Source organism: Ambystoma mexicanum, chromosome 1p, assembly GCF_040938575.1.
Source record: "Ambystoma mexicanum isolate Mex_15411 chromosome 1p, UKY_AmexF1_1, whole genome shotgun sequence".
NCBI classification, from domain to species: Eukaryota; Metazoa; Chordata; class Amphibia; order Caudata; family Ambystomatidae; genus Ambystoma; species Ambystoma mexicanum.
The window spans coordinates 1,264,680,648-1,264,701,768 of record NC_090921.1 but is presented as its reverse complement, the minus strand read 5'-3'; the positions used below and the strand labels follow the sequence as shown (position 1 = coordinate 1,264,701,768).

Sequence of the window (21,121 nt, the reverse complement as noted above, 5' to 3'; positions counted from 1 at the left end):
GCGAATAGTTTCTGACAAATATGTAACAGGACAGTTCTGTGCACTGCAATTGGATTTTAATTCATTGGCAGTGAGTGTTTGGATACACTTGACTTGGTGCAACTTAAGATATATCAGCATTTATACATTTTCACGGTGTAGTACCCAGTTTATAGGGAACAAATGTTGAATATTTGTAGCATTTTTCTATTGCTTCTACGTCCACTAAGGAGTCCTTGGGAAGGAGACTAGCGGACTTAGTGAGCTAATAGCATATTGAACAGCACAAATGCGTAAAAACAATGTAGGGTTGAACAACAAGAACACACACACAAAAACAGTGTTTCAGCCAAAAGGTGAGCTGAATGGAGCTCTGGTGGTGTGGCCTTCATCAGGACGAGATATTCCATAGACAGAAGTATCTTATGAGGTCTGTTGGAGTAAACAGACGAGAGTGTTTTAGGAGTGAGTACATTCGCATAGATCTAGCAGAGGTGAGTGACTAAGTACACAAAAGGAACCGGTGCTTACCGGATCCTGGGAGCGCAGTGGCTCCAGGAGTTCTCAGTGTCTATGTACACTGGAAGGATTTCAAGGTCCTAAGTATGGCCATTTCTGTGGAAGTAGGAAGGACTCAAGGGCTGTGATTGGCAGTCCATGCTGTGAATTGTATATTGCAGCATGAGTAGGGTAGAGAAGGCTTACCTGTGGGTGGCCTGTTGCCAGGAGGAACTTCTTGGATCAGGCTGGCATGATGAATACCTAGTAGTTGTCCGCGAGGATGGATGGTTGCGTAAAGAGATGGGAGGCTCAGGCACTCAGCCTCTGGGTCAAGCGAGAGCCTAGGTGCACGTGAAGGCAGGTGCTGCGTGCAAGGTCTCGTTCCTGTTATGACAGGTAAAAAATGTGCCCACTGTGTGGCCTTTTAAAAAGCCGGGTACATGTAGGCCATGGAGGGTTAAAAAGTGCCTATGCGGGGATCCCAGAGATGGATGTGTACTCGGTTGCACTGTTGGCGATGTGCTCATAAGTGCCTGTGCAAGTATCCCTGAGAATATAATTGCTGGCACCGCGGTTGGTGAATAATGAGAGGGTCTTAAAGCCTGAGCGTGTTGCGCCGACCATATGGTTCTATTAAGTGGGGGAGCTGCTCACCGTGCCTGACATGGTGGATTGGCTGTAGGAAGCCATGAGAGAGGCAGAGCGATAACGTGGGCCGGTGGCGGGGTACACATAGTTAGTGCTGCACCGTGAGCGCAAGCTTACCTCGCTGTTGGGAGAAGGAGCGCTGCAGTACATGGGCTGCCGGCGGTCGCGGTACCCAGGAAGGTGCACAGTACAAGCATGGGAGCTAACTGCTGGGGTTAAATAACGAGCGCCCATGTTGGGATGCTCGCGGGCGGGGCTGCCCTTCTGGGTGCCTGTGTGTACCGAAGAACTTGCAGATGCGAATTGTAGCTGTGAGGGAGTCCGGTATTCAAACATTGAGCAAGTAGTTGAAGCACAAGCACATCCTGTATGAGGCGTGTGCGCGATGTGTACAGACATGGTGCATACTTAGGCAGGCGGAACTAGGGACGCCTGCTACCCAAGCAAGAGGTCACTGATGGGCGGGAGGTGAGGGCAAATAACAGGGTCAGACTTGATGTTGTTATACCAGGTCGGCCTCGATGGTTCCAAAGTAAGGCACAATTTTTGCACAACACAAATTCTTACATGATTTTTAAACACGACTATTTCAAAAAATGATATATTGCCAGTGGCTGTCACCCGATGCCTGCAGGTGGATGTAGTATATGAATCACTTGTATGATGAAATGTTTATTGGACATTCTAGAGGCTATTCAGGAGCTAGTGCAGGATTAAGTCCATGTTGTACTGGTGCCACGCCCGCATAGCGTGATGGCAGTCTAGTGTGTGCCCATGGCGGGAAGCTAGTACACAGGATGAGCTAATGTCCTAGGGACGCACATATTGAAGGATACAATGTGTCGGGTTATAGGAAGTGTTTCCACTCGAAGGTGATGTTGAGACCTTTCCTGACAGAGTTCAGTTTATGTGCCCATTTTTGTTCAAGACGGGTAAGGGGTCTGTCCACATCTCCGCCCCTTTTGGTGGAGGTAACTTTCTGTTTCACTACCCACTTTAAGTCCATGTTGGTGTGGTTCTTCTTGACGTAGTGGTCAGCGAGAGGTTTGTCAGGTACTTTGTTTTTTATGCACGAGCGGTGCTCGCAGATCCTGGTCTTGACTGGTCCCATAGTTTTGCCCACGTGGAAGAGTCTACATGGGCATGTTATGATGTAGATAACCTGTTTCGTGTTGCAATTAGTGTGATCTTGCAGGGTCCATTTGATGTTGTTGTGTTGGAATACTTTAGTAGTTTCACTGAATTGGCATACAGTAAATTTATCGCATTGCTAGTGGCCTTGTATGGGTGGAAGATTCCACAGGATATTGGTTTGCTTGGCTGGTTCAATGAAGGTATGTACCAGTGATTCTCTGATATTGCGATTCTTTTTGAATGCAAACAGCGGGACTTTTTGAAGTGATCCAGCGTTTCTGATGATGGGCCAATGCTGTTTGTTGGTCTTTTAGATGAGGTTGCTCAGCGGGCTATAGGTAGTAACACACACTAGTCTGTCTAGTTCTTTTTTGGTTGTTTTCGTGAGACATATAGTACGGTCTGTGTTAGAGGCCAGCTTCTTTGCATGTTTGATTGCATTCTTGAGGTATCCTCTGTCCGATAGCCGTGTTTGGAGGTCAGTGGCATGTTTTTCAAAGGTTGTGCAATTGGTGCAGTTTCTTCTGATCCGAAGGAATTGTCTGTAGGGTAACTTGTACTTCAGACTCTCAGGGTGGTAACTCTTAAAATGAAGCAAGGTGTTTCTGTCAGTCGGTTTACGAAACAGTTCCGTGTGCAGATGATCTCCGGATCTGTAGACATAGAGATATAGGAAGTCGATCCCATGGAAATACCAGTGTATGGTGAATCTGGTGTGTTGATTGCGCTGGTTAAGCCATCGGTGGAAGGCAATTAGATGTTCTGGATTGCCTTGCCATATGAGTAAAACATCGTCGATGTATCTTTTCCATAAGAGCCACTGCGCTCCCACGATCCGGTAAGCACCGGTTCCTTTTGTGTACTTAGTCACTCACCTCTGCTAGATCTATGCGAATGTACTCACTCCTAAAACACTCTCATCTGTTTACTCCAACAGACCTCATAAGGTACTTCTCCTATGGAATATCTCATCCTGATGAAGGCCACACCAACAGAGCTCCATTCAGCTCACCTTTTGGCCGAAACACTGTCGTGTTGACTTGTTTTTTTGTGTGTGTTGTTGTTGTTCAACCCTACATTGTTTTTACGCATTCGTGCTGTTCAATATGCTATTACCTCACTAAGTCTGCTAATCTCCTTCCCAAGGACTCCTTTGTGGACGTAGAAGCAATAGAAAAATGCTACAAATATTCAACATTTGTTCCCTATCAACTGGGTACTACACCGTGAAAATGTATAAATGCTGATATATCTTATGTTGCACCAAGTCAAGTGTATCCAAACACTCACTGCCAATGAATTAAAATCCAATTGCAGTGCACAGAACTGTCCTGTTACATATTTGTCAGAAACTATTCGCAGTATTTGGTGTCCACCACGTGAAGGTGGAATCCACAAAGGAGTGTGTTCTTCCTTCGCTCAGCAGTCAGGTATCTCATGACCTTGCTCATTTCTGTTCTAGATACGATATTACCCACCTAGGCAGAGCAAGGCATCAACCAGGTGCCCTTTCTTGATAATTGGATCTGGAAGATGACAGGAACAGGAACGCAGCACAGGAAATCAGGAAGAGTGTGTGTGTCTAGAGTCTTGTCAGTGACCCTTATTCATAATGCATAATGATATCATCAAAGTACAGGCTGGGCAGGGTTAACTAAGTACGCATCTAAACCACTTGGATTGGACAGGGGTGCTAGTCTCCACCTTGCTCTCAACTGGTTGGATTTCCAAGGGAATGATGTCAGATTTATGAGGTGAGTTTTACAATGTCCAAAAACTCCCACTTTTACTTTACTTAAAATCTGATTTTGCCAAAAACATAGATTTATACAGTTGCAATCTCCTAACAAATTATATACACAGGTTACAAATGTTGTGCAGCACATATAAGTCCAATCCTCCAGTTTGTGGGACCTCGTTTCGCCCTTCTGATACATTTGGTAATTTCGAGCAGAAGAGATTCGGCCTAAAATTCCATAACTTTATACACAGATGCGAATTATCCCCGGGAATGCATGTACAAAAATATATGTTTGCAACACTGATACTTTTCTATTTCTCCTCAATACTTTTCCCTTTCTGTCCCCAATGTGTCAGTGAATTCTACCAAGTCTCAAAAGAAAGCACAAAAAAATCACAGTAAAACTGCGAAATGTTTACAATTTTTCAAAGTCTTGCTGCAGTGATAGAAGTCTTTAATTTTGAGAACAAATGGCAGTCCCTTTGTCCCTGGGTCAGTTTTTTGTCTTTCCTTCAATTTCTGCCAACTGTCATTTCCTCCAGAGCATGGTGGGGGTTTCTCCCTTGATTGAAGTTTTATTGCCCCTTCACACTTCAGACTTCCTTCCCTGGGAGCTTCATTGTCAGGGTCCCAGCAGAGACAAAAGTCTGTTCAATCCCGTAATTATCAGGGGGTTGTCAGAATCTGCTGAGAGAGAGCCCTCCTTTTGGTGCCACCCCTCCAAGCGGAAAACCATTTTTGAACTTGCAACTCCAGCCACCATGGTTTTCACCTTTATTTTCGGATCTTAGATCCATAATTAAAACAAGCCTGTTGCATAAAATAACCCATGTTATTTGGTCTCACCAGCAACAAACCCCTTCATATTGTTAAAGACTGGCAGGCTTTCATTCACCAGTGTACTGTTCCAACACACGGGCATTTGTTTTTCGTTAGTTTGCAAAGGCCCATTTCTTTTTACACGTGGTGCAGCTGGCCTTCCTTCTTAAATTCAACTTTTCATCTCCAGCAGATTCACCCACTGTCTTGCAGCTATAGATGTTCTCTTGAATGCTGGAGTTGGTCTGAAGCATAGATACATAGGCATGGCTCAGCTAGTTAGAGTCTCCCTCTGAACAGCTGAGTTTTGGATACTTTTACACAGAAAATTAACGTGTTTCCCGTGTAAGTGAAAGTAAAGTTCCTGGTTGATTTTTTTTTAGAGTTGGTTTCACAGGGCTTGTCAATTCAGAATCATGCCTGGTTTTGCTGAGGCGCAGTGTTACACATTGGCCGTGGTAGGGCTTATTAATCACAGTGGCTTTAAGGAACAGAGGAAATTAGCGTCACAGCCGCAATCTTTAAAGGTGAAAAGGGTTTCTTTTTAATGGAGATTTTGGCTTTTTCCACTTTCTGACTTTTGTTTATGTCGGAACCCACTGGCAATCTCCTTCAATGTGCCCCCTGGTTCCACCCTGCCCGATGTGTGTTTGGCAGGCCGGTGCAGCCATTTTGGTTGTTGTTGCAAAACACAGTTTTGATCCATGGCGCTCACAGGAGCCAGTGCAACCATTTTGTGGTTTCTGCGCAACTGCAGCTTGGTGATGTGGGGAAATGCTGTTGAGTGGATCAATATATCCCAGAGTATCCAAGGACTGGTGGGCAGAGTCGGCAGGGCTGGCCACGCCCATGCCCTCACATCTGTGCCACCCGAGCAACACAAAACATTTTAAAAGTGAAATTAATTTTGTGTCATGCCAAAAGTGTACCGGTCCCGTCCCCATAGGATGGACACCCATAAGTATAGAGAAAAAGAGACTATGCAGTGCATAGTTTGTAATTTTGTATTTCAGATCTCTTTTGGAAGATACTATTTACCAAGCACAGCAGCTTATTAAACTCAGATTGCTTTGGGAGACCTGTTTCGAATCTTACCAAGCAACATTCATCCTGACTTAGACCTCTGTTGAGAGATCAGTTTCGTAAAGCAGCACATCATTACATTGATACCCAGCTTTGGTAATGTGAAGTGAGCAGAAACTGGCACATTTTACAAAATGCTCTGGTCCCATTTCTGTAGCATTTTTGGGCCTAACCCCGATCTCCAAAGAACTGTATACATTTATGACTTGTTACCTAGTATATCTCTTTTCGTGCCAGTCTCTGTTCTCCAGGGCATCATGGAGCCCAGTCTCTTCCAACAGCTCTGGCATTCCTACTGAGCATTCAGTCTCCCTCTCATGGAGGCTTTCACATTTCCGAAGATAGCCATGCAACCATCTTCTGAGTACTGCATGGAGACAAACCACTCCCTGTACGGGCAGAGAGGGACCGTCAGGAAGGAGCCTCTACTTAGGATGTGTGTAGTGTGCTGTTTCCCTGAATCCTAAACTGGATTCATGCTTGATCCGATGTAATCCTGTGTCAGAGGTCAACTGGTATCATGATCTACCATCCTTCGTCTGAGATAGTTGTAGTCCTTTTGTCTTTAGTATTTCTATCCCCAGGACCTGTGCCAGCCTCTCCCAGCCTTCCCAGCTTCTAGCAAGGTCTGTGAGAAGGCGGCCCCATACCTCTTGCAATTCCTCAGAGTTTCTCTATATGGTACATGGTGATTATGCCATCTGTGAGTTCAACAGCGCTTCTGCAGAGGGACAACATGGTTGCCTAGAGCATTCAGCAATTCTGACATTCATTAACAGGCATTGACCCGTAGTCACAGTGTGCACGTTTACAGTTTCAGAGATGAGGGTGCAAAATCACCTTCCTAAACATGTAGGAGGATACATGCGCAGGATGCAAGTTGTGCATTATGTGTTTCTAATAACAGTGAAACATGAATCTAAAAAAGATGTAAAGTGCAGAAATTGATAAAACAAAAATATTGCGGTGTTCTGATCGTAGACATTGATCACTTTCATTTTCGCAAATAACTTGGTTATCTTTGGATGGAGCACAGTTTTTCTAAGGTGAGCTTCTGATGACAAGCAAGCATGCCCCTTTCACAGCAGGACCTAGCAACATAAATTACCTCTTGTCTCATGGTGGATCTGGGGAGAGGAGGGAGGACATAACGGTAGGGGATGTTAGGAAAGCAAATGTTAATGTTAGCATTCACCTGTGATGCATTGATTTAATTAAAAAGAAAAGTAGTTGACTGTTAACCTCAAATTGTGAATCTTTCATGACTTTACCATGGAACTGTATGCAGGCTGTTCTGCCTGGAGAAGGTTACGGAAATGACAAAGACGCATTGCTGCCTATGCTATGTTATGTAATTGCTCGGATCTATGCTGCACTGGTTTGCTCCATGTCAAAATGTTTAATAAAAAGATTTACAAAAAAACAAAAAGAAAAGTAGTTAGGTCATTTTCTTACACCACTAGTTTAGAAAAGTATGTTCTTAGTACTGGTGCTTGTTATAATGAATTTCTCTGTGTACAAAACTGAGCTGTTCTTTTGTTTTCCATGGTAGAGACCCGAAGTGATAAAGCCAAGCGTTTGTTTAGGCACTACACTGTGGGATCGTACGACAGCTTTGACGCCCCCAGGTGAGACCTCTTCCAACTTCTTCCATTGTTTTGTCCCCTCTGCTCATGGGACCCTTTCTTCTAATTTCAAGAGCAAGAGAATCTGTGACTTTTAGGACCATAATGCAGATAGCAGGAACGTTATCTCAAGGTACATCTACAAAAGAGACTGACTTTCGGGGAGAATCCGTGTAAAGTAAATAGTAGTTTTGAGTTCATTCATAAAAATACAAATCATCACAAACAGATAAAAACATACAATATATTGTGATTGACAGAATAAGCCCACCACGTATTCATTTTTCAAGGTGTCATTATTTGTGCTGTAAACTTTGTTTTGAATTCGCATGTGTGTGACAATTGACCACTGGCTGCAGCTCAATTGACCACCATAGAACATTTCGAATGCAATAAATAAATACATAAATACATCAAGTACGAATTAGGATATGGTCTGTCAGGGTGTGACATGTCATGTGACATCATCCATAGGAAATGTATACTTCTGCACATAATGCCTCTGTCCAAAAATTTCTAAGAGTGGGAGAAGATAATTGCTCCTCATTACTTATAATAATATCATGTTTTTATGTACCTTTTCATGCCGCTTCATGCCACTTCTAAGCGCTGTAATGATAGGTGTTGTTATTTCAGAATGTAATTACTGGGAAGGATGAAGTGAGTTGGCTCTGCCAGAATCCGAACTTGCAAAGAGCAGGCTTGCCTCATGGTTGAGGGCTATGGACAACTATTATTATTGAACATAAACATCATAAAAAAGGAGGTTGACTATTGTTTTCATGCTCAAGGTGTTGCAACCACATTCCTATTCTTAATTTACTTCTATGTTCCATGTGTCTCATCTTGCTGCCAGAAGGAGCTATTGAAATCTCGGCTTTATCAGAATCGTTCTTGCCAGATTATCTGGTGCACTGTGTAAAGCATCTTTTTCTTGACTTTGGATTTTCCTGTGGTCCACCCTCATTTATGGGAGCTTTCTAATTGTCTGAATCGACTGACAATGTCACCCTTCCTGTCTGAAGAGATATTTCCTGTTGTAGTCACTCACTCTTTAGATATTGCAACTGAAGGATTGTGAAAAATGGCCAAATCTCATGTTCTGGGCTCATTTACCAAGCACATAGTGAAATTGAAACTGTTTTTCTGAGTTTCCTGCAATCAATATTTATTGGGAAAATGCACTTGTACTAAATTTCAATGGCGAGTATTTGCTAAATGTTTGGGTATTCTGAAACCCCGATTTGATGTGATTATATGGAGGGTCCACAAGCCGATTGCTCATATCTAACAGGATATTAAGGAATACATTGGCATGTGCCTAGGCCAGTTCTTCCAACAGAGTTTGAACAGTGTTCTATTTATTATGTCTTAAACCTAATTTGGTGTATTACATTTCAGACCACATTGCATATGCACCCAAGATGTTTCTTAGTATTTTGTTTTCTACAGCCTTAATTGATACACTTTTGACATAGTCACTAGAATCCTCATCGGCAGCCACAGACTCCCTTGCATTTTATTTGGGAAGTGTGGGGGTCCTTAAAAGTGTTGGTTCAAGTTTAAAAAAAGTGTCATTAGAGCAAACTAGTTTATTTCAGGCTTGGTGGCCTGTGCTTCTCAGGGCAGACTGGTCTGTTCTTGGCATTAGCGATGGATTATCTGCAAACAGTAGTATCAGAATGTTTTGAATAACTGCCCGGGAAACATGTATGTTATGCAAACGTTCTTTAAGAAAACAGTTGGCAATAGTGAGGCAAAGAATTTGGGTTGATGATTTCTAATGTTTTGGGAAAAAACGATGGTTTATAGTTTTAGGTGCTGAATGAGATAATTATTAATAACAGTAATGGAAAGGTTAGGGAATGGCTTTTTTAAAATTTCTTTATAAAAATAGAACTTGTATTCCACTTTTGAACTTGTTGAGATTAAAACTCCAATGATTGAATTGTAAAGATTCAAATGCATGTATTTGGGGAGCATTTCCTATGAGGTAACCAAGAACTTTGATTCTATAATTTAACTGCATATGTTGTGGTCAACATTTGCCATTGAAAAATAAAAGAGGTGATGGCTGGAAGGTTTAGAATTAATCTTTAACTCTGGAATTTCTCTGTGCAACCCTCCAGACCATCGTTCTTTGCTTGCCAAGCCATTACAAAAGGGTAAAGACTATATCCAAATTAGGCCTGGTCCCACCCCAAAAGAGGCAGTCCAACCCGAACTGCTTGTTCACATCCCTTCTGCACGATACCACAAGCATCCCTAAACATATTTCAACCATGTTGGGCCTCATCAGTGAGGAGTAGCTTGGATCTCTTAGCCCAGCAGGCACAGGACCCACTTCTGGGCATACCCGTCCCACTCAGGGTGACTACAGCAAAGCAAAAGAGGTAATGGCTGGATGGTTTAGAATTAATCTTAACTTCGGGCATTGCTCTGAGCAACCCTCCAGACCACCGTTCTGCTACTGCCAAGCCATTACAAAAGGGGAAAGGCCATCTGGAAATCAGGCTTGGTCCCACCCCAAAATGGACAGTCCGCCTGGACTGAACTACATCTGCCATGGACACAAAATAAGAAATTCAACCAAGGATTTTGATTCTATAATTTAACTGCAGATGTTGTGGTCAACATTTGCAACTGCAAAACAAAAGAGGTGATGGCTGGAGGGTTTAGAATGAATCTTTACCTCTAGAATTTCTCTGTGCAACCCTCCAGACCATCGTTCTTCACCTCCCAACCCATTACAAAAGGGGAAAGACCATATCCAAATTAGGCCTGGTCCCACCCCAAAAGAGGCAGTCCAACCCGAACTGCTTGTTCACATCCCTTCTGCACGATACCACAAGCATCCCCAAGCATATTTCAACCATGTTGTGCCTCATCAGTAAGGAGTAGCTTGGATCTCTAAGCCCAGTTGGCACGGGACCCACGTCTGGGTATACCCGTCGCCTCAGGGTGACTACAGCAAAACAAAGAGGTAAGGGCTGGAAGGTTTAGAATGAATCTTAACCTTGGGCATTGCTCTGAGCAACCCTCCAGACCACCGTTCTGCTACTTCCAAGCCATTACAAAAGGGAAAGACCATATGCAAATCAGGCTTGGTCCCACCCCAAAATGAACAGTCCGCCCGCACTGGACTACATCTGCCATGGACACAAAATAAGAAATTCAAGAAATATTTGGTTTACAGTCTTTGTAGAAAATGTGTGGCATCTAGAAGGGTATATGAGACTGTGCAACTGCTGAGCAATCTAGGCACATGGAAAAGTAAAAAAACAGGTTTATTTGTAGTGGTCACAGGGTATTTTATGTGTCGAGAGATATTCACTGCGCCTGAACACTCAGCTCAAACTGGTGCTGTGTCAGATCCACCCACTGTGCTTGTGAATGTTGAAGTCTCCTTGCTCTTTAGAGCTGCTGGAGGATACTTGTTGCAAATAAAACCCAGCTGTTTGTATGCTTTTTGGCATCCTAGCTATTTTACCACACATGGCGGACATGGCCAATTTAAAGTAAGCAGCAAATTCCCCAGAAAGAGCCTGGAATGTTTTAATATGCAAGATATCGTCCTTCTAGCCCTGGCTAATGTAGGATAAAAAGTATTTATTTCTACAAAATAGAAGTGCATCAGCAAAGAACTCTGCTTCTGCCTAACATTCTGCCATCCGTAGCCATGTGCAGCACGTTATAAGCACAATTAGTACCCAGCGAGGGTCAATCAGATTTTAACCATCAATCTGATTGGCCCTCGCCAGGGCTTTACTAGACTGGGAATCCCTCTCCCGATGTTCTTTTCCTTTGTCCCCAGCGGGGTGGTGTGGCACCCCCTCAACCAATGAGGAGGCTCAGAACAGGGTAATCCCCACTCCGAGCCACCACACGGCTGGAGGCTGCCATCTTCTCCTGCCGGGGATTCTGCTAAGTGTTTTCCCTCCCCCCCAATCCAAACAATCCCCTCCATGCCCTCCCAACCCCACTTACCTTCTTCCTCCTTGTTTCAATGCTACCGCTAGGCGGAGAGATCTGTGCGGCAGACAAACTGAAGGCGCGTTAACTTTACATTAAGAGGCTTGCCAATGTGGAGCCTAAAAAGCAACAAATAGAAAACCGTACGGCGGTAGCATTGAAACAAGGAGGAAGACTACTTGTAGTCCTTTCTCCCTTTCCATGGCTGCCATTTTATTTGTTTTCCTTTTTCCATTAATTTCGATCCCTTCTGAGACAGCCATTTATTTTCTGTTCCGAAACGCTGGAGCTTTTCGGAAAAGAAAAACAATGCTCTTACTGCCCCGATCTTGCAGGCCGGGGTACTAATAGCAATAAACCCCTCGTCACAGGGGCATTACGGAATCAGGTAAAGCCTTGCGTCTTGGGACTTATTGCTTAAACTATGTCACTGATGACGTAATTCCATATGGTACAATTCTACAATACGGATTGGAGGATCCCTCTACATGTAGGGCCTGCTCCATGTGGAATGCCAGGCCATTGGTCCATCTTCATCTGTCCATCTTCGTACATGTGGGTGTTACTGGGCTGGCCATCCGTGGTGAAGCTGGCCTATCAATTAATTAGCAACTTGCCAAAACAATGTTATTTTATCATTGCAACAATGCACCTGGCAGATACAGGGATGAGGCCAGAGGGAGAGCCGAGGTCACACTAACTCACATACTCCACACACTTCCGGACAGATCAGCATCTCCCAAGGTCCTCCACCTTACATTTAGTCTATAATTTGATACCAGGCTGCACTTTGCTGCACAAATCACGTGACCCATTTCTGAAGGCGCAACAGCCTTGCCTTCTGATCTTAGTCTATTATCTATCTATCTAGTTTTTCTATTGCGCCACCAAATTGAAGGCCTCAGGGCGCTCACAGGAGATCATATAAAAGACAGTTGAAGGGAGGTCAGAAAAATAAGACCCTTGGAGCAAACCACATATTAGAAAGAAAAACATATGAGGGAAGCTTGTCAGGGAATAAGAAAGTGAGATAAACATCAATCAACCGCATTCAGCATCAAACAAGAAGGTTTTCAGGTGCTTCTTAAAGAGGGCCGTGGAGTCACAGTTGGCCAGATTTTTGGGGAGGGCATTCCACAGCGAGAGCGCCCAGGAATTGAAGCTGGCACCGCCAATGTTCTTGAGGGTGTGAACGTAGTTGTATCAGACTGGTGATGTCATTAGAGCACAAGAGGCATTCAGTGGTTTTCTTCGTGATTCTGGTAATAAAGTAAGGAGGAGCTTTGCCGTGTAGACACTTGAATACTGTGACTAAGCCCTTGTGCAGTAGTCTTTGTTTAGTAGGCAGCCAATGTAGGCTCCTTCTGGCTTCTGTTATGTGTGCTTTGCATTTAAGACCGCAGACAGCATGTACGGCCCCATTCTGAATTACTTGCAATATTTTTATGATCGTCTGAGAAGTGCCTATTAAAAGGCTATTGCAATACTCTAGTTTGCAATTCATGATAGCAGCTGCTACCATAGCAAGATTTATTTTAGACAAGAAAGGGTGAATATGCCAAAGAAGCTGTATGTAGCAACAACAAGATGATTTAATGCCGTTTTTACTAATATGCCAATTGAATGTTAATTAGGGTCAAAGAAAACACCCAAAGTCTTGACAGTTTTGGAAACAGAGATAGAGTGTTGGGCAATAATACATTTGTCGTAACTAGTGTCAAGATTTTTGAGTTTATTGGGGTGCCCAAAATAAGAAGCTCAGTTTTTGCATTTTTAAGAGCTAATGAATTCAAGGCCATCCACTTTTGAATCTCGGTAAAAATGTGGTTAATGTACTCAGAGTCATCAATGTACACACCTGAGAGTTTGAAGACAATCTGTGTGTCGTCGGCAAAATTTGCAAAGTAAACGCCCATTTTAGCCTAAAGAGCACATAGAAGTCTTGAGTAGACATTAAATAACAGTGGGGAGAGACAATACCCCTGGGGGACGCCACAGGTAAGAGTAGAACTGTTGGAATTAGCGCTATCTTTGGTAACATTCATACTTCCTGGACCCAAAAATGAACTGAACCAGGTTGTAGTTGAGTGGGTGTATTTATCCACCTTAGATAGTCTATCCATGGTGATCAACAAGGTCAAAAGCAGCAGATAGATCTAATAACAGAAATAATGCTGTATTTCCCCCGTCATTTCCCCCGTCAATAAGACCAGCAATATGTGATTTCAGGTCAAGTAAAGTCGACTCGGTCCCATGATTTGGCCGAAAGCCAGATTGCTGGACAGCTAGGATCTCATGTTTTTCTACAAATGCCTGATACTGCATATAAACTGTTTAATCTAGTATTTTTAACATAAAAGGGACATTTGTTATGGCCCGGTAATTTCCGGCCTCTGCGGTGTCCAGGTTGTCTTTTTTTAATAGAAGCCGGGAAATATCGCCTTTGCACGAAGCGGGTTTGAGATTAAGAACCACATTTGTAACCTCCTCTATTGAGACTGTTTTAAAAGAGAAACGTGGGAAATCAAGGAACAGATAATGTGTATACTTGAGCACTTATGGTGTCCTGATATTTCTGTGTCTTATCGACAAATCTGTCATGGATGCGTTGGCACCAGATCTCATCTGCAGGTGCAAGAGAGGTGGTGGAGCATCCTTTAAGTTCATTTAGTGATCGATCGAGGGGTGTAAATGTTTTTTGGTCAGTGGTCTGGGTTTGGATGGTGCTGTGGCATGCAGGGGTCTCAGGAGAAAAACATTGCAAAGCTGAATATCTCATGTTGGGTTGTTGAGGGCAGGAGGGCCTTGCTATCTATTCCGTGGGATGGTAAAGCCAAGAGGCGCTCTGCTCCCTTCTCATGACCTTGCAGGGCACATTCTTCCCAGGGTGTGAGGGCCTGTAACATTTTGGACAATGGAAAATTTTATGGATCTCTGAAACCTAGCCAGGGTGGTGGCGGTGTCTGCGCTCATGCAAGGGATCTAATACTAACACACATAATGCTGTTCGCCGTACCTGGGCCTAAATTGAAAGATGGCTGCTGTCCGGCAAGCTGGCGTTCACACCGTATCTACCATATAGCTTGTAATGCATGCACTAAGCTGATGCCGCACCCTCTTCTATGTGCGCCTCCCTCCCCCTTGCTCCCTGGGTGCGCTCTCTTAGTGTTTATTTCTCATTCGGTATTGCCTAGGGGGGTGGGAAGGCCCTCTCTCCTTCCCAAATTTTCCCCCTTTTGTTAATCCCAAATTAACAAACTCCCCTGCAGTGTCATTGGCAACTAAGTTCCCATATATAGTCTCCTCCCCCCTCTGCACCCGCTCCAACCTTTCAGCTTTCAGATATGTTGATGAACCATCCTTTGGAACCCATGCTCTGCAATCATATTGTAAACTTGCTCCAGACTTGTCATATTCCTCTGGGGTACATGTCATGGAAATACAACCCACATCCCCAGCTAAATCAGCCCAGTGCTCTGTATAATTTTCTGCGTCTGGTGGGGTCATGGTGATTGTGCCAGCAGTGGTGAATTTCTATCATACAAGCTTATTTGGGTCGTCTGTCCGGGTACCGCTCTCTGTGGTACCGCAAGATGCTTTGGATGTTACCCCAATTGAGCCCATCATCAATGCGCTATTGGGCAATGCTTTGGCAGAAATTAGAGTCCCATTTGGCATGTGCAAAAGAAACCAATGAAGACGATGACGGGCACCAGCATTTTCACGATTGCCCCTAGCCAGGATGGAGCCCAAGAGAAGGTCAGATCGAACCAATCTTCACTTTGTATTCCAGCCTCCTTCTTCATGCGAACTTGCACATTGTTTACAGCTTCGATTATGTGTGACAGAGAGCCATTCTCTGCATCTTCGGGGGGCACAAATTTGCAGCAGGAATCCCTGATTTTCTTGCACATGCCTCCCTCCATTGCAGTCAGTATATCAAGGATGCAGCAGTTCTGCATTGTCATTAGTCTCAGGATGCGGAGTTCCACTTTTTTGACGTTGAACCCTTGCTCTGTGTCATTAGCCAGCTGTATCAGATCCCAGTGTACTATCTGAAGCCATTTAGCGTTGGCCGTAGCTTGCTCACCAGGCAGTAGCAATGAGGATAAGAATGTTTCTGCTTTGGTGAAGAGTCAGTATTCGTCTGGTATTTCCTCGAGCAAGCTTGTTGAGTCTTGGGACAGATAGTTCAAACTCTTTTTTCTTTCCCAGGGAGAGTCTGGAACTCCTGTGCTGGCAATGGGTTTCTTGTTTCTTCTTTCAGGGGATTGAAAGGGGCAAAAGTCTCTGTCGGCCCTCCTTGCAGATGTATTTCTGGGATTAAAAGCAGGGCTGAGTGTAGCGTGGCTAGCGTACAATAGCCCCTCCATGATGGTGGAAGGTGCAAGTACACCTGTTAGCCGCACACCCAGTAGTAATCTAGCACTGCCGCCGTGCTTTTCTTGAGATCAGGAAGTCTTATTGCAATATTTGTTGGCCCTTACAGGTACTGTTCCGGCACTGTAAAAGTAAAGTTCATATGATTCGTCTCTGTACACTTTCACTGGTTTCTCCATTGCCTCAATCCATGTTAGTTTTGTGATGTGTTCAGTCCAGAATGGTGCACATACTGCCTCTACCCTTGCCAAAACCCCTTCTTCCTATGTCCCTCGCCCCTCTGCCATGCAGCTGTCACTTCTCGCCATTTGTTATTTGTGTATTTCAGTGTTTGTATCACCAGGTAGGGTCTTTTCAGGCATTTGCTTCCCTTTGGATTTTTGTCGCATTGCAGGCGATCTGGATCAATAAGTTCGAGCCTCAGTTTGTGTGCCTGGAAAGTGCCCATGAGTCTGCATAGCGCAAGATGTACTAGGCATTGCGCCTCTAGAATTGGTACTTTCTGTGGCACTAGGATCTTGGGTACCCCGACGCATGTGGTTTCAACAAACAAACATAACAACTGCCATTCACCTTGTTTCTCCCTACTGAGCTCATGTCTCTATACCTACTGTTAGACATTTCTGGGTGACGTACATCTTCTATAGCGTCAAGACCAAGCCTGTGGTAGGCGTCGTATTTCGCCCTTCGTGCTTGTCTCCTTGTGCGTGTGGGGGCACCTATATATTCATTAATAACAGTACTAATATTATCTACATGGGTAAAGTTTGTGTTACAAAAGACATTAAAAAATCTTGGAAACCATAGGGACCTAGCAATGTATTCTAAAAATCCAGTGTGAGGGGGTACATTTTGATGATGTACAGATTTGTTGACATGTTGATGGGCAAAGTTGGGTGTTGGGGAAAATAAATGTTCAGTTTCATTCAGGTATATTTTGGATCTATTATTTACAGTGATTTTGTAATTTCTTCCTCTCCTTCCTATTTTACAGGTCCCTTTAATATAAAAAAGTTCCTAAATATATCCCTAAAATCACTATTGAAATGGCAAAGATGTGTGCTATAAAATGCATTGCACACATATATGAGAACGAAAACCTAGGCATAATACTATAATTACAGTTTGAGTGATTTGAGAGCGCTGGTTCCATCTTCTTTGCAACCTGAAAGGCAAAATGTATGCACACAAAAAGGAAGAGAGAAAGAGAGAAGGAGAGAGAGAGAGAGAGAGAGAGAGAGAGAGAGAGAGAGAGCGCACAAGGGAGCGCCCCCCTGTGTAAATGTAAAGTTTTTAACAGCTATGCATGTGCACAGGTTTGGTGGGGGGGCGTAGTTCAGCTTTTGTCACTCGCTGTGAAAAAGCGAGATGAGGTAGATGCACACTACCAGTATTTTAAGTGCTGGTGCAATGTCCGAGGGTGCTATTCAATCATCTGACAGGTGGATCCAGTAACAGAGACCATTTACTTTCACAGCAAGAGGAGTGGAAAAAAAACACTTCAAACTGTCCATTGAATCCAGGGCTATTCCACCTCCTGACAAAGGACTACACGTAGACAAGTTATCCTGGCAGCAGCGGTTGAATGGGTGGGGAATCAGTTGTGGAGTCAGCTGCGGCGCCTGGCACGTTTTATGATCGGGGTGGAAATACATTTGAGTGCTTGTGTTTGGGTTGTTAAATAGTCTTTAAACACATCACCTAAAACAGCTGCTGCACTAGGTGCATCTGACGCTCTTCTGATCGGAGAAATGGATGTGTCCATGCAGCGACCAGTTACCACCTCATGCGTTGATAAATGGTGTCCTTGCTGAGCTGCGTGCGCAAACTGAACAGTACCAAAGGAAAGCAATGCACCCAGTATTTCTTCAACGTGGTGCAAAGCTTAGTCCGCTTACTTTTGAGGTGTCTGTTGATCCCCTCCACAACCCTGTTGGCCTGGGGGTGATAAATCATACACATCCAGTCTTTAATGCCAAGTAGTGCAGTAATCTCTTTAAACAATTTATTGAAAAAGTGGGGGCCATTATCTGACCTTAACACATCACACACGCCCCATCAGGGGGAATACTGCACGGACCAGAAACTTGGCCACACATTTGGCATTCCGGATGTGCACAAGGACCAGCATCCACCCATCATGAGAAGGGGCAGACGACAATGATCAGATACCGAGACCCGCTGCATCTCTCGCCCATGTCCGCATAGCCAATATACAACTTGTGGATTGGCTCAGTAGGGCGGGGCAAAGTGCCCCTCAGTGTTCTCAATGTCGTGCCTGTGCTGAAGCTCTGACACATGGTGCATCTAATAACCATGCTTGTTAAAGGTTCCTAGATGTTTGGAATTAATCAGTTCTCTTGTATGTCAGCAACAATGTGGTGTTGTTTGGAGATGTGGTAGGGGTGATTGAGCTGATTGAATGCTTTTATCAACAATTTGTGTGGAGGCATTATTGCTCTTCCTGTACATTCCTTCCTCCACAATAAGTCAGTAGGGGACTGCGTGCATCCCGTTCTTACCCACAGATGTTTTTCTTCTTCTTGGGCCATTCCTTGTCACTCAATACTTTGCGCTATGGGCAGGGCAAAGGGACAGGTGCCTGGTCCGTAGTGGGGTTTCTGACAACATATTCTGCCACAATTGGCACTGGGAGATATGTCGCTATTTTGGCCACTGTGTCTGCAGCAGCGTTTCCGAGTGACACTTCCTCACCGTTGTTCGTATGGGCAGCGCATTTAACAATCTCCATTACAGAAGGTTGTGAAAGTGTGAAAATTAGCTTGTCTAATAATGCTGCATGCTGTACTGGGGACCCATACACCCTCCTAAAACCCCTCATGTTCCATCGTGATAGACCGGCATGCACTGTTGTAGTGACATATGCTGAGTCTGAATAAATTGTCACATGGTACCCCTGTGATGACTGCAGTGCTTCAATGAGTGCAATCAGTTCTGCTGCCTGCGCCAAATAATTAATTGACAGTCTTTTTAGAATTAATGTCTGATAATCACCATCCACTAGGGGCACCACCGCTGAACCAGTATGCCTGAGACCCGTGTCCTGGTCAATTGTCTCTGACCCATCAATGAAGAAGACCCCCCTCGAGTGGCCTGTCTTTCGGGATGTCATCCTCCTCCCCCTCATATGTCAAACAATCTTGTCTGGCCGAAGCCTCACCTGTGCACATTTCTATCATAAATGTTTCAGGGTTCACTGTTGTACATCGTACAATTGGCCTCATTATGAGTCTGCCGGTCCAGAACTTAAGGATTCCGGTAGCAATGTACCGGCTCCCTTTTCGGACCAGCAGACTACAACTCTGCTTTCCAGATCCTGTGAGCCCAGAGAGCAGAGTTGTCACTGAAGCACCGGCACTGTTAGCAACGGTGCCAGTGCTTCCATTTCTTCACTCCCATGGAGTTATTTGGGGCTCCATGGGAATAGGGAACAACATTTTCCACCGCCTGATATCCTGGGCCGCCAGGATTTGTAATGTCTCGTGGCACCGGGATATCAGGTGGTGGAAACAGTGTTTCAGTCCAGCGGCAACCCGCCAGTAGCACCAGCCGGTTACCGCCAGACTTCTGAGGCCCAATATGTTTATTTTGGGAGAGAATGATCTCGTATGCAGATGCTCTTTGAGTAGTCAGGGTAGATTTCAACCTTTCTAGAATGGCAAAGACAGCATATTCCACAGAGACCGTAATTGAACAGCCCATCACAATTGTGGAACTTTTCTCAATAGCAAATGCTGCAGCTGCAAGAGTCTGTTCCAAACCAAACTGCCATGCATTACTGTAATTAACATGCCACTGTAATAGGATAATGGCTTGTGGCCCATCGTGCTTCTCTGTGTCAGCACGTCAGTCATGAGCTGGCCGTTAGTGTGAGAACAAGTAGAATTCCTGTGTATATTCAGGGGTTGCTAAAACAGGGGCAGTCGAAATCACCTTTTTTAACTCATCAAAATGTTGTAACATATCTTGATCCATGCTATTTTGTTGTCAGGTTTTTGTGCTTCCTTTAGACCTATTAGAGTGGCCTTGTGTATGCTGTATAATCAAGTATCCAGGTCCTGTAGTAAATGCAAAACCCTAAGAACTTTTGCATTTCTTTCACTGTCGTGGCCTTGGGGATGGCACGCACAGAGGCAGCACGGTACTGTGAGTCTGGGTGCAATGGTATGGAGAAAAAAGCATTTTTGAGGTTGACCACTGAAAAATGTGTTGCCTCCTTGGGGATGCTATACAAAATCAAGGCAGGGTTAGGAACCACTGGAAATTTTTGTTGCACAACATCATTTAGGGGCGCAGATCCTGGCTCATCCTCCAATTGCCCCTGTTGTCTTTGTTACAGAGTAGATAGCCGTGTTGCATGGGGAGGTAGATAGTACAATTATCCCTTGGTTGAATAATGCACTGAATGTGTCCTTAATTCCCTCCTCTACCTCCCTGGAAAGTGGGTATTGTTTCACTCGGGGTAGTACTGCTCCTGGTTTCAGTGTTGTGTGCTGGAGTCACTCCCTGTAGGAGCTCTACGTCATGGATATTATTTGTCCAAAGTCTCTCAGGAAACTGCTCCAAATCTGCTTAAATGAACTGGGTTGGGGCTGCAAGGGTTTTGACACAGAACTTTCCTGTACCGCACAATTTCTCCGACATCTGGCCAGTCCTCAAACAATTCTGCATCAGGCACCTCCTTTAGAGGTATTGTGGGGTCAATGCAAAGTACTGTGTGCCACTCACACCTGTCCTGGTCAGTTCCTATCACAACAATCCTTTTTGCCAAGACCACCAATCCTTGTAAGTCTAGGGACAGTATTATACCTGCTGCCAATTAATGGGACACAACAGGGTGAAAAATGAAATCTGTGGGCACTCGCCAACACCCTTTGCCAATCTGATGCATCGCCTCCACAAGCACTGTTATTCCATACACAAACATGTCCGGATCTATGGGAATTCCATGAACCACCACATCTCCTCTGAATTATCAACATTGCTCTGGTGGCGCACACCCATGGCATTGCACAAACTATGCCACTGTTTGTGAATGACATTGTTATGTTGAGCTTGCTGATCAGATCTTATCTCTGCATAGCAAGTTCACTGGCGAACCATCTGAATGCAGTAGGGGGCTTACACCACCTCACCCTATTTTGATTTCAACCACTTTAGTGTGTGGAACCATGAAGATAGCCCCAGAGAAGCCCCGCATGTCAAGAGTGTGGCCCGA

The 21,121-nt window shown here is 44.4% G+C and overlaps 1 protein-coding gene across 1 annotated transcript in view; it reads left to right on the top strand.

Moving 5' to 3' along the window:
- Positions 1-21,121, top strand: part of SHANK1 (SH3 and multiple ankyrin repeat domains 1) — a 2,604,687-nt gene that overhangs the window by 1,295,218 nt on the left and 1,288,348 nt on the right. The window contains exon 14 of the mRNA XM_069605116.1: positions 7,458-7,533. Coding sequence (XP_069461217.1) covers positions 7,458-7,533 — 76 coding nt within the window. The remainder of the gene's footprint in view (positions 1-7,457; positions 7,534-21,121) is intronic.